This window comes from Panthera pardus, unplaced genomic scaffold (genome assembly GCF_024362965.1).
Source record: "Panthera pardus isolate Hobbes unplaced genomic scaffold, ASM2436296v1 HiC_scaffold_20, whole genome shotgun sequence".
NCBI classification, from domain to species: Eukaryota; Metazoa; Chordata; class Mammalia; order Carnivora; family Felidae; genus Panthera; species Panthera pardus.
The window spans coordinates 91,626,783-91,639,085 of record NW_026526766.1 but is presented as its reverse complement, the minus strand read 5'-3'; the positions used below and the strand labels follow the sequence as shown (position 1 = coordinate 91,639,085).

General features: G+C 62.4%; 1 protein-coding gene across 8 annotated transcripts in view; it reads left to right on the top strand.

Moving 5' to 3' along the window:
• Positions 1 to 12,303, top strand: part of ADAMTS13 (ADAM metallopeptidase with thrombospondin type 1 motif 13) — a 33,404-nt gene that overhangs the window by 15,896 nt on the left and 5,205 nt on the right. For 4 of the 8 annotated variants that reach the window (XM_053908520.1, XM_053908517.1, XM_053908519.1 and 1 more), the window contains 12 exons: positions 282 to 430; positions 776 to 896; positions 1,606 to 1,686; positions 2,840 to 3,021; positions 4,761 to 4,896; positions 5,011 to 5,140; positions 6,321 to 6,524; positions 6,725 to 6,908; positions 7,516 to 7,636; positions 9,062 to 9,191; positions 9,301 to 9,480; positions 10,151 to 10,333. In XM_053908520.1, coding sequence (XP_053764495.1) covers positions 282 to 430; positions 776 to 896; positions 1,606 to 1,686; positions 2,840 to 3,021; positions 4,761 to 4,896; positions 5,011 to 5,140; positions 6,321 to 6,524; positions 6,725 to 6,908; positions 7,516 to 7,636; positions 9,062 to 9,191; positions 9,301 to 9,480; positions 10,151 to 10,333 — 1,801 coding nt within the window. Of the gene's footprint in view, positions 1 to 281; positions 431 to 775; positions 897 to 1,605; positions 1,687 to 2,839; positions 3,022 to 4,760; positions 4,897 to 5,010; positions 5,141 to 6,320; positions 6,525 to 6,724; positions 6,909 to 7,515; positions 7,637 to 9,061; positions 9,192 to 9,269; positions 9,481 to 10,150; positions 10,334 to 12,303 lie in introns of all 8 variants that reach the window. The other 4 variants (XM_053908524.1, XM_053908521.1, XM_053908522.1 and 1 more) reach the window with 4 other exon arrangements.

Sequence of the window (12,303 nt, the reverse complement as noted above, 5' to 3'; positions counted from 1 at the left end):
AAAATGGAAATAAGAGTAGGGTCTCCCTGCTCGGGTGTTGGAAGGATTCAGTGAGACACCGGGAAGCACCAAGGGGGCTCCTCGGCTCGATTCGGTAACAAGCGTTACGTCGTGATCGTGATCGCTGCCTCAGGAGGCGGGGTCCTGGCCCCAAACCCGGAGGATGAAGTGAAGTGGCCCTGACAAGGGCAGGCCCGCCTGGGCTGTGCTCTGCAGGGTCACCGCCTTCCCAGCTCCCGGTCACCCTCGCGTCAGGGTTCTCTGTCTCTCCACCTTCCCAGGGGACGCTCTGTGCAGACACATGTGCCGAGCCGTCGGCGAGACCTTCATTGTGAGGCGTGGGGACGGTTTCCTGGATGGGACCCGGTGTGTGCCAAGTGGTCGGCGGGAGGACGGGACCCTGAGCCTGTGCGTGTCGGGCAGCTGCAGGGTACGCGTGTGCGGGCAGCGGAGGTACCCTCCCACCCGCTGTGGCCCTGCGGCCAGTCACGTCGGAAGCCAGATGCTAAGGGGCTCGGAGAGGGCCCGGTCTGCGGGCGCGGTCCTTGTGAAGCTGCCGCGGAATCCACATGGGGTGATGCTAGGGCACTGAACTGACCTTGGAGTCAGCAGGGGGTCGAGAGCTCCGCTGTGACCTTGGGGGAGTCACTTACGCCTGCTTCCTGCATGGAGGTCAGATGCTGCAAAACGCCTCGAGTTTGTCGTGTGAATCCCAGGGCCTCAGAGCAGTGGGGTCGGTGGGGACAGGCGTCACCTGCCACTGCTCTTTGCACAGACGTTCGGCTGTGACGGCAGGATGGACTCCCAGCAGGTGCGAGACGCGTGCCAGGTGTGTGGAGGGGACAACAGCACGTGCAGCCCCCGCAACGGCTCTTTCACGGCCGGAAGGGCCAGAGGTAGGGGCTTCCCTCGGGGTGGATGGCCGGGCCCCCGCCAGCCTCCGAGAGACACCTGCAGCTCAGAGCCTTGGCAGTGAGCCCCGGACCCTCCTCGTGGGCCTCGGCCTCTGCCCTCCACCTCGCCAGCCTCCCCACCCAGCTCGGAGTCTGATGAGGCCGCCGCCGCCGGGGGCAGTGGAGTTTTGGGAATGACTGCTCACGGTAGCTGTGATGCAGATAAAACCCGGATACTGGGCGGTCTGTGGGAGGCCGGCCTGGCCCTTCCTACCCAAGGAATCCCATCAGAAGGGATGTTATACTTGGGAACCCCTTGGCTGTGATCTGCTTATAAAGGAGGTCAAGTCATTTGCAAAGTGGGCGCTTAGAAGGTCAGCTGAGGAGTTGAGTCCCACCTCCCTGTGGCGGGTCACACGCTGAGGCCAGAACCTTGGATTCAGTCTCTCCTCCTGGCCGGGGCAGCACCCTGGAGGGTGGCCGCCCAGCCTGGCTTTGATTGGCCCCTGGTGACACGGGGCTCTCTACAGCCCGAGGGGTGACAGGGGGCTCTCTACTGTCCGAGGGGTGACGGGGGCCCCCTACTGCCCGAGGCAGCCCCATTGTATTGGTAGCTTTCGGGGCTGAGGCTCTTTTTCCTGTACACCTGAAATTTGCTCCCTTTGCGATGTAAGTGACCTGGGACCACCCACCCTCCCCTGCTTCCTTCTAGAGTATGTCACGTTCCTGACGGTTACCCGCAACCTGACCAGCATATACGTCGCCAACCGGAGACCTCTCTTCACACACTTGGGTGAGCTGGGCAGAGGGCACTCACCCAGAGTTAGCCAGACTGCGCACGGCGAGGCACAGACCCCAAGATGCCCTCACTTCGGATGCCAGCTACAAGTTCAGGGGGTTCCCTGACCACTGCCAGGGTGGATCCGTCACTAGAAGGATCCCCAGAAGTTGGAGAGCTTTTATACCCGCGGTTATGGCTTAGACAATAAAGCCAGAGCAAAAGACGCCTAGGGCAGAACCCGGGAGGGTCCCGTGTCCGGCACCGAAGCGTGACAACATGCACCGAGTAGTGCCAACCCAGGGAGCTCACCGGGGTTCAGCGTCCAGTTTGAATTAGGGCTTCATCATGTAGACGGGAGGCCTGACCGGCGGACCGGTTCCTCACGCGGATGGTCTCCATCTCTGGGCTCGCTGAGGCGGTTGACTCAGAGCTGCTGTCTAAATCGCGTCTTTGGTCTTGCCGGCTTGGCCAGCCCCCGCCTTAAACAAAGATACAGCTGTCAGGTGTGACGCAAGTTTCTGCCTGGAAGCCCAGGGCAAAGGCCACGTCTGTCTTTGGACCAGTTGCATTACTACCCGATGCCACGGTGGTTCTTGATTTCGAGGGCGCCTACACCCGTCCTTGGAATCCGGAGTGGGGGCGCTTGGGGGTCCTTGGGGCCCTGAAGCTGCCTGGAGAGCTCCACGTGAGTGCGCCTGGTGAGACGGCAGGTCCACAGTGCTCACCAGGTTCTGGGCAGAGGCGCAGAGCCACCGACACGGGGACGCTGTCAGCACAGAGCCTGACACAGGGCTCAAACTCACGAACCGTGAGATCACGACCCGAGCCGAAGCCAAGAGCTGGACACTCAACTAACGGAACCCCCCCCCCCCCAGGTGCCCCGTGGGGACGCTCTCTGTGGTCAGATGCCTGTGCACACCTGGGAGGCTGTGCCTTGCTGGCTGCAGAGACCGCCTGACCCACCGAGGCACCAGGCAGATGGGCTCCCCAGGGAGGGCTGGGACCCTGGGGGGGAGGCTACAGATGTGGCAGCAGAGATCACGTCCCGTGGTTGCCACCACCCCATTCCTTAAACCGGGACCTCTTCCGTGAGGGCTGGTGGCCACCTGCCGCAGGGCTGGGGTGGGGTGGTGCTCCCCCTGCTGACAGCCTGGATCTCCCACAGCGGTGCGGATCGGAGGGCGCTACGTCGTGGCCGGGAGCTCTAGCATCTCTCCCAGCACCACCTACCCCTCCCTCCTGGAGGACAGCCGTGTCGAGTACAGAGTGACCCTCACCGAGGACCGGCTGCCTCACCTGGAGGAGATCCGCATCCGGGGACCCACTCGGGAAGACGTGGAGATCCAGGTGACCAGGAGGGCCTGGGGGGGGGGGGGTCGGTGGGGCCTCCTCCTGGTACCGCTCAGCAGCCAGCCCACGGGGTCCCTGGCGTTCTGAGAGTGGGCGTGCAGGGGTCGGGGGCTTCCCCAGGAGAGGGCTGTGCTGCTGAGGTCAGAGATGAGCTGGCCGGGCCAAGCAGGGAGTGACGAACGCGTCTTGAGGAACAGTGTGTGCCCAGGATGGGTAACTAGGAGGGATGAGGGAAGGGACAACCCCCCCCCCACCCCAGGCAAGGAGGCAGGACAGATCTGCAGGGGTCTTGCTGGCCACGGGAAGAGTGGGGGCTTCCCCCCGGGGACTTGGGGGTTGGGGAGGGAGGGTGCAGAGGGGGCTCTATGCAGGGCCATCAGGTGCAGTGGGGATCAGGCCTGTGTCGGACCTGGCCCGAGGAGGGCATGGGGAGCGAGACCGTCGGTGATGCCCTGATTAGAGACCCACTGTGGGGGCATCCCTCCTGGAGCCGCGTCAGCCCAGGAGCCGGATGCAGGGTGACCCAGAGGTGAAGGGTCCAGGCCCTGGGACTCCGACAGACTGGAGTGTGAATCCCGGCTCTCCAAGAGCTTGGGCAAGGGCACGAACTTTCCTAAGCCTAAATTTCCCCACCCGTGAAATGGGGCCAGGCATGCCTACGTTACGAAGTTTTGTCAAGATTCGTTTGTCAAAAACAAGGTGCATTAAGCGTGTGGCGGGGGGGCACGCCCTGAAAGGTGGCCGCTGCTAAAGGGCTTGCTGGCTTGGATCTTGAAGGTGCCAGAGGATGGGCACGCCCCACCCTAATCGAGGGAAAGTGAGACCCCCCGGGAGCCGTGGGACAGAGGGACGGGCACAGGGCCAGGCCTGCAAGCTGAATGTTCTCCCAAGCCACGCTGTCCTCCGCAGAGGCTGCTAGGTTCTCCCCCTGCCCTTGCCGCCTGTGTATGCCACCGCCCTGTGCCTCAGTGTTCTCCTGTAGAATGGGCAGCAGGCTGCCGTCCCGCCTCCCGGGGTTAGGGGACACACGCGCCCGGCAGCATGGGCAGCAGTCGCTGGCACCGAGTGGATGTGGGGTCTTTGTGTGCTGGGGACAGAGGCACACGGGAGCACGGGCTTCGGGCTCATCCTCCACGCACGAGCTCCTCTGCACGTGTCCCCACGTGTGCTTTGCCGAGGAAGGCTCCTGGAGGGGTGGATGCAAGTTAGCGTGTGTTGAAATAGCCCTGAGAACCCTCAGGGAGGGGTCCGAGGCTTGGCGGCCCTTGGCTTTGGTCTGGCAGCCCCACCTCTGCCCCCACCGTGGGGGGAGACAGCCGGGGGCTCCCCCAGAGTGCAAGCCAGGCTGGAAGGAGCCTCCTGGTAAGCCGTTCACTCCTTCCCTGCCTCCTCGTACAGCCCGGTTCGGCCCCCAGCTCCAACCCCCCCGGGAACACTGTTCCAGATGTGGCCGCCTGGCAGCTGTGTCTGCACCCTTTACTCTGTGGGTAAAAATACAGATTCCTGGGCCGCTCGAGAGAGAGAGAGAGAGAGAGAGAGAGAGAGAGAGAGAGAGACAGAGACAGAGACAGAGAGAGAGAGAGAGAGCGAGAGAGCGCCGCTGAGGCAGGACCCGCCAGGCGGGTTTTAACAAACAACGCGGTGCCGGTGCTGAGTGGCCAAATGAGGCATCGTGGGGACAGGTGTTAGAACCTCGCGGCGGGGGGGCCAGCCCGGCCCCTGTCTGTGTCACGCAGGTTTACAGGCGCTATGGGGAGGAGTATGGTGACCTTGCGCGCCCAGACATCACCTTCACCTACTTCCAGCCGAAGCAGCCGCAGGCCTGGGCGTGGGCCGCCGTGCGGGGGTCCTGCTCCGTGAGCTGTGGGGCAGGTGAGGCCCGGGGTGGGGCTGGCCTGGAGCACCATCCGCCCCCTGCGGCGAAGTGGCTCAGCCGCTCAGCCTCCCCCTTCTCCCCCCCCCCCCCCCCCCCCCCCCCGACCCCAGGGCTGCGCTGGGTGACCTACAGCTGTCTGGACCGGGCCGGGAACGAGTGGGCGGAGGCTGCCCGGTGCGAAGGGAGCCAGCGGCCGGCAGCGTGGCCGGAGTCCTGCGCCCCCGGGCCCTGCCCCCCAGAGTGAGTGCTCTCTGCGCCCGGCAGTGGCCCCCGGGCTCTTGCTGGCCGCGGGGTCCACGTAGCTTGGGCTCGGTGAGGCCGCTTCCAGGCGTGTTCTCGTGCCGTCCCGGACACTGCCCTGGGAGGTGCGTTGTGTCAGTGCCCCCGTCCTGCAGGCGAGGACACCGAGATTTGGGCCCAGGCGGGTGCCAGGGTCAGCCTAGTGTGACCCATCCCCACTGCACCTCGTCTAAGGGCAGCGTGCACCCGCTCTGAGCTCGCCGCAGGGTGGAGGTGGTCGCCTCCCCGGGAGGGAGGAGGTGAGGTTCAGAGAGGTGACGGCGGAAAGCAGCTGGCACGCACCGTTGGCAGGAGCGTACCGCGAGGGACCAGGCCGTCCCTGTCGGGTGCCGGGCTGGCACTTTTACCCAGCTGTCCCGAGGCTCAGGTGGCTGGACAGGTCCGCCTTGTCTCCCACCGCCTCTCCTGGGCCGGTCCTCCGGGAGCCGGAGCCCCCGCGGCTCTGTTCCTCCCCGCCTCAGCTGGGCCACTGGAGACTTGGGCGCACGTGGGAGAGGGCGGTGCGTTTCGTGGAGGCCCAGGGCAGCCTCCCGAGGACGCTGCCCCCTGCCCTGTGCCGAGCCTTGGCCCTGCAGCCGGCAGTGCCGGAAACCCGCAACCCCCCCAGCCTGGCCCCGGCAGGTGAGCGCGGGGAGGCGGGGGCACCGTCTGCCTGGCAGGGCTTGTCCCTGCACCGAGCCCTACCCTTCCAGAGTGCCCCGTCTTCCCCAGGACTCTGGCTGGGCCCCACCCTCCTGAGTGAGAGGCGGGGGCGGCCCGGAGTGGCCAGCTTCAGAATTGCCATCCAAGAGACCCTGGGCTGGCCATTTCCCTCTCTGAACCCCCGGGTCCCTGCTCATGGAGGGGCTGTGAGGACCAAGTGACGAAGCCACAGATGGAAAGCAATAAGGGTCCTTTGTCACTGCTATCATTGTCTGCACACGGCACCCCTTCCCCCCATCCCTTCAGCGTCCAAGCTGGCTTATTCTGATGTGCCATATACTGGGTGGGTGACCAGGGCAAGTCCCTTCCCTCTCGGGGCCCCGGTTTTGTTGCTTGTCCGGCGGCGAGGGGGTTGGCCTAGGTCACTGGTGGCCCACGCGTGGCTTGGGCTCCTTTTTCCCTCTCCCATCCGTGGCAGTCGTAGGAACCACCCCCCTGTCCCACCGAGGCCCACGCCTGCCTCCGAATCCTCAACACGGCGCCGCGGGCCTGACGCCACCTGTCAGGGTTCGCACGCACACGAGACGCAGCGGCCATACCCGATCTGGGTGACCCGATTCTGTCACAGCAGTGATATTATAACATGGACGGAGGCCCGCTGTCCTCTCTGGAAGGCAGGAGGGTGAGGGCCGTGTCACCGCGGATGCCGGCAGCCGCTCGTCCCGCGCTGCAGGGAGAGGCCTCCGGGTTTTGCTCCGTGGTGCCTCTCTGGGCTCTCGGATCCTGGGGCGCAGGCTCGCTGCCTCCTGCCCCAGGGGCTGGGCTGTACCTGTGGCCCAACGGCAGGGACAGGGCCTGATGTGAGTCCCGCATCCTCCTCAGGCGCCAGGAGTCGGACGCGTGCTCATCAGCCTGTGAGGCCCACCTGGCTTCGCACAACGGGACGTGTGTGCACGGGGCAGGTGGCCCGGACGCGCTGGCCACAGCCGGGCCCTGCTCCACGGACGAGAAGCTGCCCACCCTCGAGCCGTGTGTGGCCACGGCATGTCCTCCGGCACAGGGCCACGTGAGTGCCCTGGGCTATTGGGTGCTTCTCTGGCCAGAGAACGGGGAGCGCTGGTTACCATCCGCCTCCTGGCCAGAGCGCAGAGGTTGTCCCTCCGCAGTCCTGCTGTGCGCAGGATCCCCCCGCCCCGGTCAGAGAGAAAACTTAGGGGAAAGGCTCGGGACCTACCGGAAAGCCCCGCTGCGGCCGGCAAGCCAGGCTGAAGCCCAGACCCTGTTAGAATGCTGCCAGTTCCCTGCAGCACAGACACTCCTGCCTGCATCCTGGGGCCCTGGCTGACGGGCGTTGCTTTCAGACAAGACAAGCCTGTCCCCTCCAGACTGGTGGGGGCTGCGGGGTCAAGGGCGCCTGCAAATCTGGCTCCCGAGCCCCAGCCTCAGCCCTGCCCTACGGTGATACAGAGGCCAAGGTGGGTGTGGGCTGAGGGCTTCCTCTGGCAGCCAGAAGTACATCTCCCCAGAAAGGAGCGGCAGGGAGGGGCAGCCTTTGGGGGTGCTGCTGACCGCTTCTGCTCGCTCCTGAAGAGATTGGCATGGCTGGAGGCCAGGTGCCCAGGGATCGAGAGGGTGAAACCCAGACCCAGCAGCTCGTTCCCTGTTCCCTGCAGACAGACCCCCGGTCTCTAGAGGAGGAGGCCACATCCCCACCGGCCCCTGCCAGGCCGGGGGCCCGTGCCGCACACGTGTGGACCCCCCTGGCGGGGCCGTGCTCTGTCTCCTGCAGTCGAGGTAAGGCCCCCAGGGCTCATTAGCTAACTCTTACCTGTCTACATTTTGTGTGGTTATTTTTTTTTAATGTTTATTTATTTTTGAGAGAGAGAGAGAGAGACAGAGCCAGAGCGTGAACGGCAGAGGGGCAGAGAGAGAGGGAGACACAGAATCTGAAACAGGCTCCAGGCTCTGAGCGGTCAGCACAGAGCCCGACATGGGGCTCGAACTCACGAGCTGTGAGATCATGACCTGAGCCGAAGTCCGACGCTTCACCGACCGAGCCCCCCAGGCGCCCCGCATCTTACCTAGTTCTAGAAGCATTTGGGTGGGCTTACAGAGAATCCAGACTACACGAGAACGTAACATAATGCACAAGGGGACCGGGGCAAAGTGCAGACAGTCATGTAAATGTGTTCATTGATTGCCTGAAAGATAGGAAAAGATGATAAAACCCAGCAACACTGGCACCCAAATGTATTTCTTAAGGTGTGGAAAAGCAGTGAGAGGAGGGCCCCAAACTTAGCTCTGAGCTTCCTGGCAGCCACACCAGAAGAAAATTCTAAGATATGCCGCGTTCTTAAACCAAAACGCTAACCACTTGCTTCGTGAAACTTCAGCACGTGTACAACCAAGACCAGAGATTTCTTTTGAGGATGCTCCTAAAGGAGAGATTCAAGGAAACCAGCCCCGATAACATCGTCATCAGAAACGCATTAAGAGATTCTCATATAGCTATTCTGGACCTACTATGTGCCAGGCACTTTGTATCTGCGCTTTAAAAATCTTGGGGCGCCTGGGTGGCTCGGTCGGTGAAGCGTCCGACTTCGGCTCGGGTCACGATCTTGCGGTCTGTGGGTTCGAGCCCCGTGTCAGGCTCTGTGCTGATGGCTCGGAGCCTGGAGCCTGTTTCCGATTCTGTGTCTCCCTCTCTCTGACCCTCCCCCGTTCATGCTCTGTCTCTGTCTGTCTCAAAAATAAATAAATATTAAAAAAAAAAAATCTTTAGAGGCGCCTGGCTGGCACAGTCAGTTAAGCGTCCTACTTCGGCTCAGGGGATGATCTCTCAGTTCGTGAGTTCGAGCCCCGCGTCGGGCTCTGACAGCTCAGAGCCTGGAGTCTGCTTTGGATTCTGTGTCTCCCTCTCTCTCTGCCCCTCCCCCGCTTGCACTCTGTCGTCTCTCTCTCTCTCTCTCTCCTTCAAAAAGAAACATTAACAAAAATTTTTAAGTCTTTATAAATATCCCTGCACGTTAGGCAGATGAACAACCCGAGGCTCAGAGAGGTTAAGTCACTCGAACACGTGACTTGGCCAGCTGGCAAGTGGCAGAGGCAGGGCTGGAGCCCACGTAGGCCTTATCTGCTAGAGTCTCCAGAGACCTGGGTACCTGTAGTTCTGGCTGAATCCTCCTCTTGGGGCTCGGGGCCTCTGCTCCCTCCCTGCAGGCCTGAAGGAGCTGCATTTCGTGTGCGTGGACTCTGTCCTGGGGACCCCTGTCCAGGAAGAGCTATGTGACCTGGGAAGCAAGCCTGGGAGCCGGCGGGAGGTCTGCCAGGCTGCCCCGTGCCCGGCTTGGTGAGTGGGGGTGGAGACCGTGCTGGGGGCGGCAGCCTGGGTCCCCTGGGGAGGAAGGAGTCTTACCCTGGTGTGTAGCCTCCTAGGGAACGCTGGCCTGTTACCGCAGGTGGGAGACCCGAGCCCTGGCGCCGTGCCCAGTGACCTGCGGAGGGGGGCGGGTGCCACTGGCTGTCCGCTGCGTGAGGCTGGACCGCGGCCGCCCCATCCCCCTGCCTCACTCCAAGTGCTGGCCGCTGCCCAGGCCCCGCCCCGTCCGGGACTGCAGTCCGGAGCCCTGCCCTGCCAGGTGGGCCCCTTCCCAAGGAGACGGGTTGGTCCTAGGCGTCACCTTCCAGGAAGCCCCTGACCCTCCGTGCCCTCGCCTGCGGGAGCAGGTCACATTGGTGTCCGGGAAGGCTGTGGGCTGGGGGGGGGACGTTTAGAGCGTGTGAGTGTTGTCTCACGGGGTCTGGGATGCCGTGGGCCCATGTGGCTGACGGTGCGTTTATCGCTTGCTCTTTCCTGAGCACCTGCCACGCCCAGGTGCTGTTCTGGCAGCAGGGACCCAGCAGGGAGCCGGACAGACAAGCATCCCTGCCCTCGCGGAGCGGAGCGCCAGGGGCGGGGGGAGATGGGAGACAGAGTCGGATGGGGGGATGTGGCAAACGTGGCGGGAAGGAAGATTAGGAGTGCCGGCCGGGCGCGGTGGGGGGCTGGGGTTCCTACTAGAGACAGATATCCTTGCAGCCTCCCTTGGGTCCCCTGCCTCTCCCCCAACTTCCCTTCGAACACGTCGGTTTGCCTTTAGCTTTGCGTTCTGCAGAATGGGCTCTCCCGCGTGTTTTCTGTCCGCTGGGCCCGGCCTCTCGGTGGGGATGTGAAGGTGACCCTCGGAGAAAGGCCCTGGCCAGGCCCTTCCCGGTCTGGGGAAATGGGACCTGCTTCTCCGGGCGCCGCCTGACTCCGGTTTGCCCCAGGTGGCAGTACAAGCTGGCAGCCTGCAGCGTGAGCTGTGGAGGAGGGGTCGCACGGAGGATCCTGTATTGCGCACGGGCCCACGGGGGGCCCGAGGGCGAGGAGATCCTGCCGGACAGCCAGTGCCTGGGGCTGCCTCGCCCGGAGCAGCAGGAGCCGTGCGGCCCGGAGCCCTGCCCACCCAGGTCAGCAGCCCCCAGGTGTGCAGCAAGCAGCCCGAGGTCCTGGAGTGTGTGTACGCCCGGCCGGTCGCGGTGGGGCTTAAAGGGTGGCTCTGGCGGGAGACGGTGCTCGGGCAGCGGGACCACCTGGCAGGCTGCGCTAGGTGTCCGAGGTGACGTTCCAACAGAACGCGGGTGGCCTGCCCGTGGGGGTGCGCGGGTGTGGGGAGGGCTGGGGGGCTTCAGCGGGAGGGGGCAGCATTGACGCGGGGTCCGCGGCTGGTCCCTGCCGGGCACAGGACAGAGTAGCTGCAGCCAACGAGGTCCAGGGGTGGGGTGGGAGCCTGACGGGGAAGAGCAGACAGTCACCTTGTTTGTCGGCCCTGCTTCCACGGCTGCTTCTTTGTAGCTCTGCGTTTTTTTTGGTTGTTTTTTTTTAACGTTTATTTATTTTTGAGAGAGAGACGGAGTGAGAGAGAGAGACAGAGTGTGAGCGGGGGAGGGGCAGAGAGCAAGGGAGACACAGAATCCAAAGCAGGCTCTGAGCTGTAGGCACAGAGCCCGACGCGGGGCTCGAACCCACAAACCACGAGATCGTGACCCGAGCTGAAGTCGGACGCCTCGCCGACTGAGCCACCCAGGCGCCCCGGGAGCTTCGCGTTTTTACCACCGAACTGCTTTTCTGAACCCAAACAAGGGAACAGACACCCGTGTCCCGCCAGCAGCCTTAATAGACGCACTGTATTGCCATGTTTCCTTCCTGTCGGTCTCCTTGGCCTCAGAGAAATACACCGTTACGGATAAGAATTCGTTCCAATTGAAACGCTTAGCTCACCCGTCATCTATCTGGGGTCTGTCGCAAAGTCGGGAGCACACTGTATTTCTCCACGTCAGTCACTGAATTTCCCCCGACGGCTCCTTTATCATGTCCTAGATCCTTGTGTACGTTGGGATCTGTGTCAGGGCTTTCTGTTGGCTTCCGTTGTTTGTAATTCCCCCACCCGTCCCCGTGTCAGAGTGTTTTACATACCGTGGCTTTATGGTCCACTTACCACCCACAGCGGTGTCTCTTGGCTTGTGCTGAAGTCCCTTGGCCGCGCAGCCCAGTCATTCGCATGGGAATTTATCTGGGATTTATAGGGCAGTTCCACACACCCCTGAGCTCTGGCTACTCCCCCGATGGCGCCTGCCTCAGGGCTTCTGTGGCTACCTTCCCGCTGCCAGAATGGGTCTTCTCTGGATAGCCTTTCGTCCGGGCTGTGCTCAAAGCACCGCAGCAGAGAGGTGGGGAGTCCTCCCTGAGCACCACTCCAGAATGGCACACTCAGCCCGCCCACCGCGTGACTCTGGGCTCTGCCCTCTTCTTCATAGCATGTGCTACGCCCTGGCGTTTATTTCGCTGTTGATTTCGCTGTCTGTTCCTTCACTGAGCGTAGCGGTTTCCCAACCCGGGGCGATTTCGCCTCCCAATGTGGCATTGTCTAGACACATTTTTTCCTTTAAGTTTTTCTTTATTTATTTTGACAGAGAGAGCACAGCAGGGGAGGGGCAGAGAGACAGAGGGAGAGAGAGAATGCTAAGGGGCTCGAACTCATGAGCCGTGAAAACACGACCTGAGCGGAAAGCAAGAGTCGGGCGCTTAACCAACTGAGCCATCCAGGAGCCCAGCCTTGGTTCTCTTTTCTTTTCTTTTTCTTTTCTTTTCTTTTCTTTTCTTTTCTTTTCTTTTCTTTTCTTTTCTTTTCTTTTCTTTTCTCTTTTCTTTTTCCTTTCCTTTCCTTTCCTTCTAATCCTCAAGTTAGCTAACATGCAGTGTAGTCTTGGCTTCAGGAGTAGATTCCTGTGATTCACTCCTTACATATAACACCCAGTGCTCATCCCAGCAAATGCCCTCCTCAATGCCCATCACCCATTTTCCCCACCCCCCGCATCTCCCATCCCCATCCACCCTCAGTTTGTTCTCTGTATTTAAGAGTCTCTTGTGGTTTGCCTCC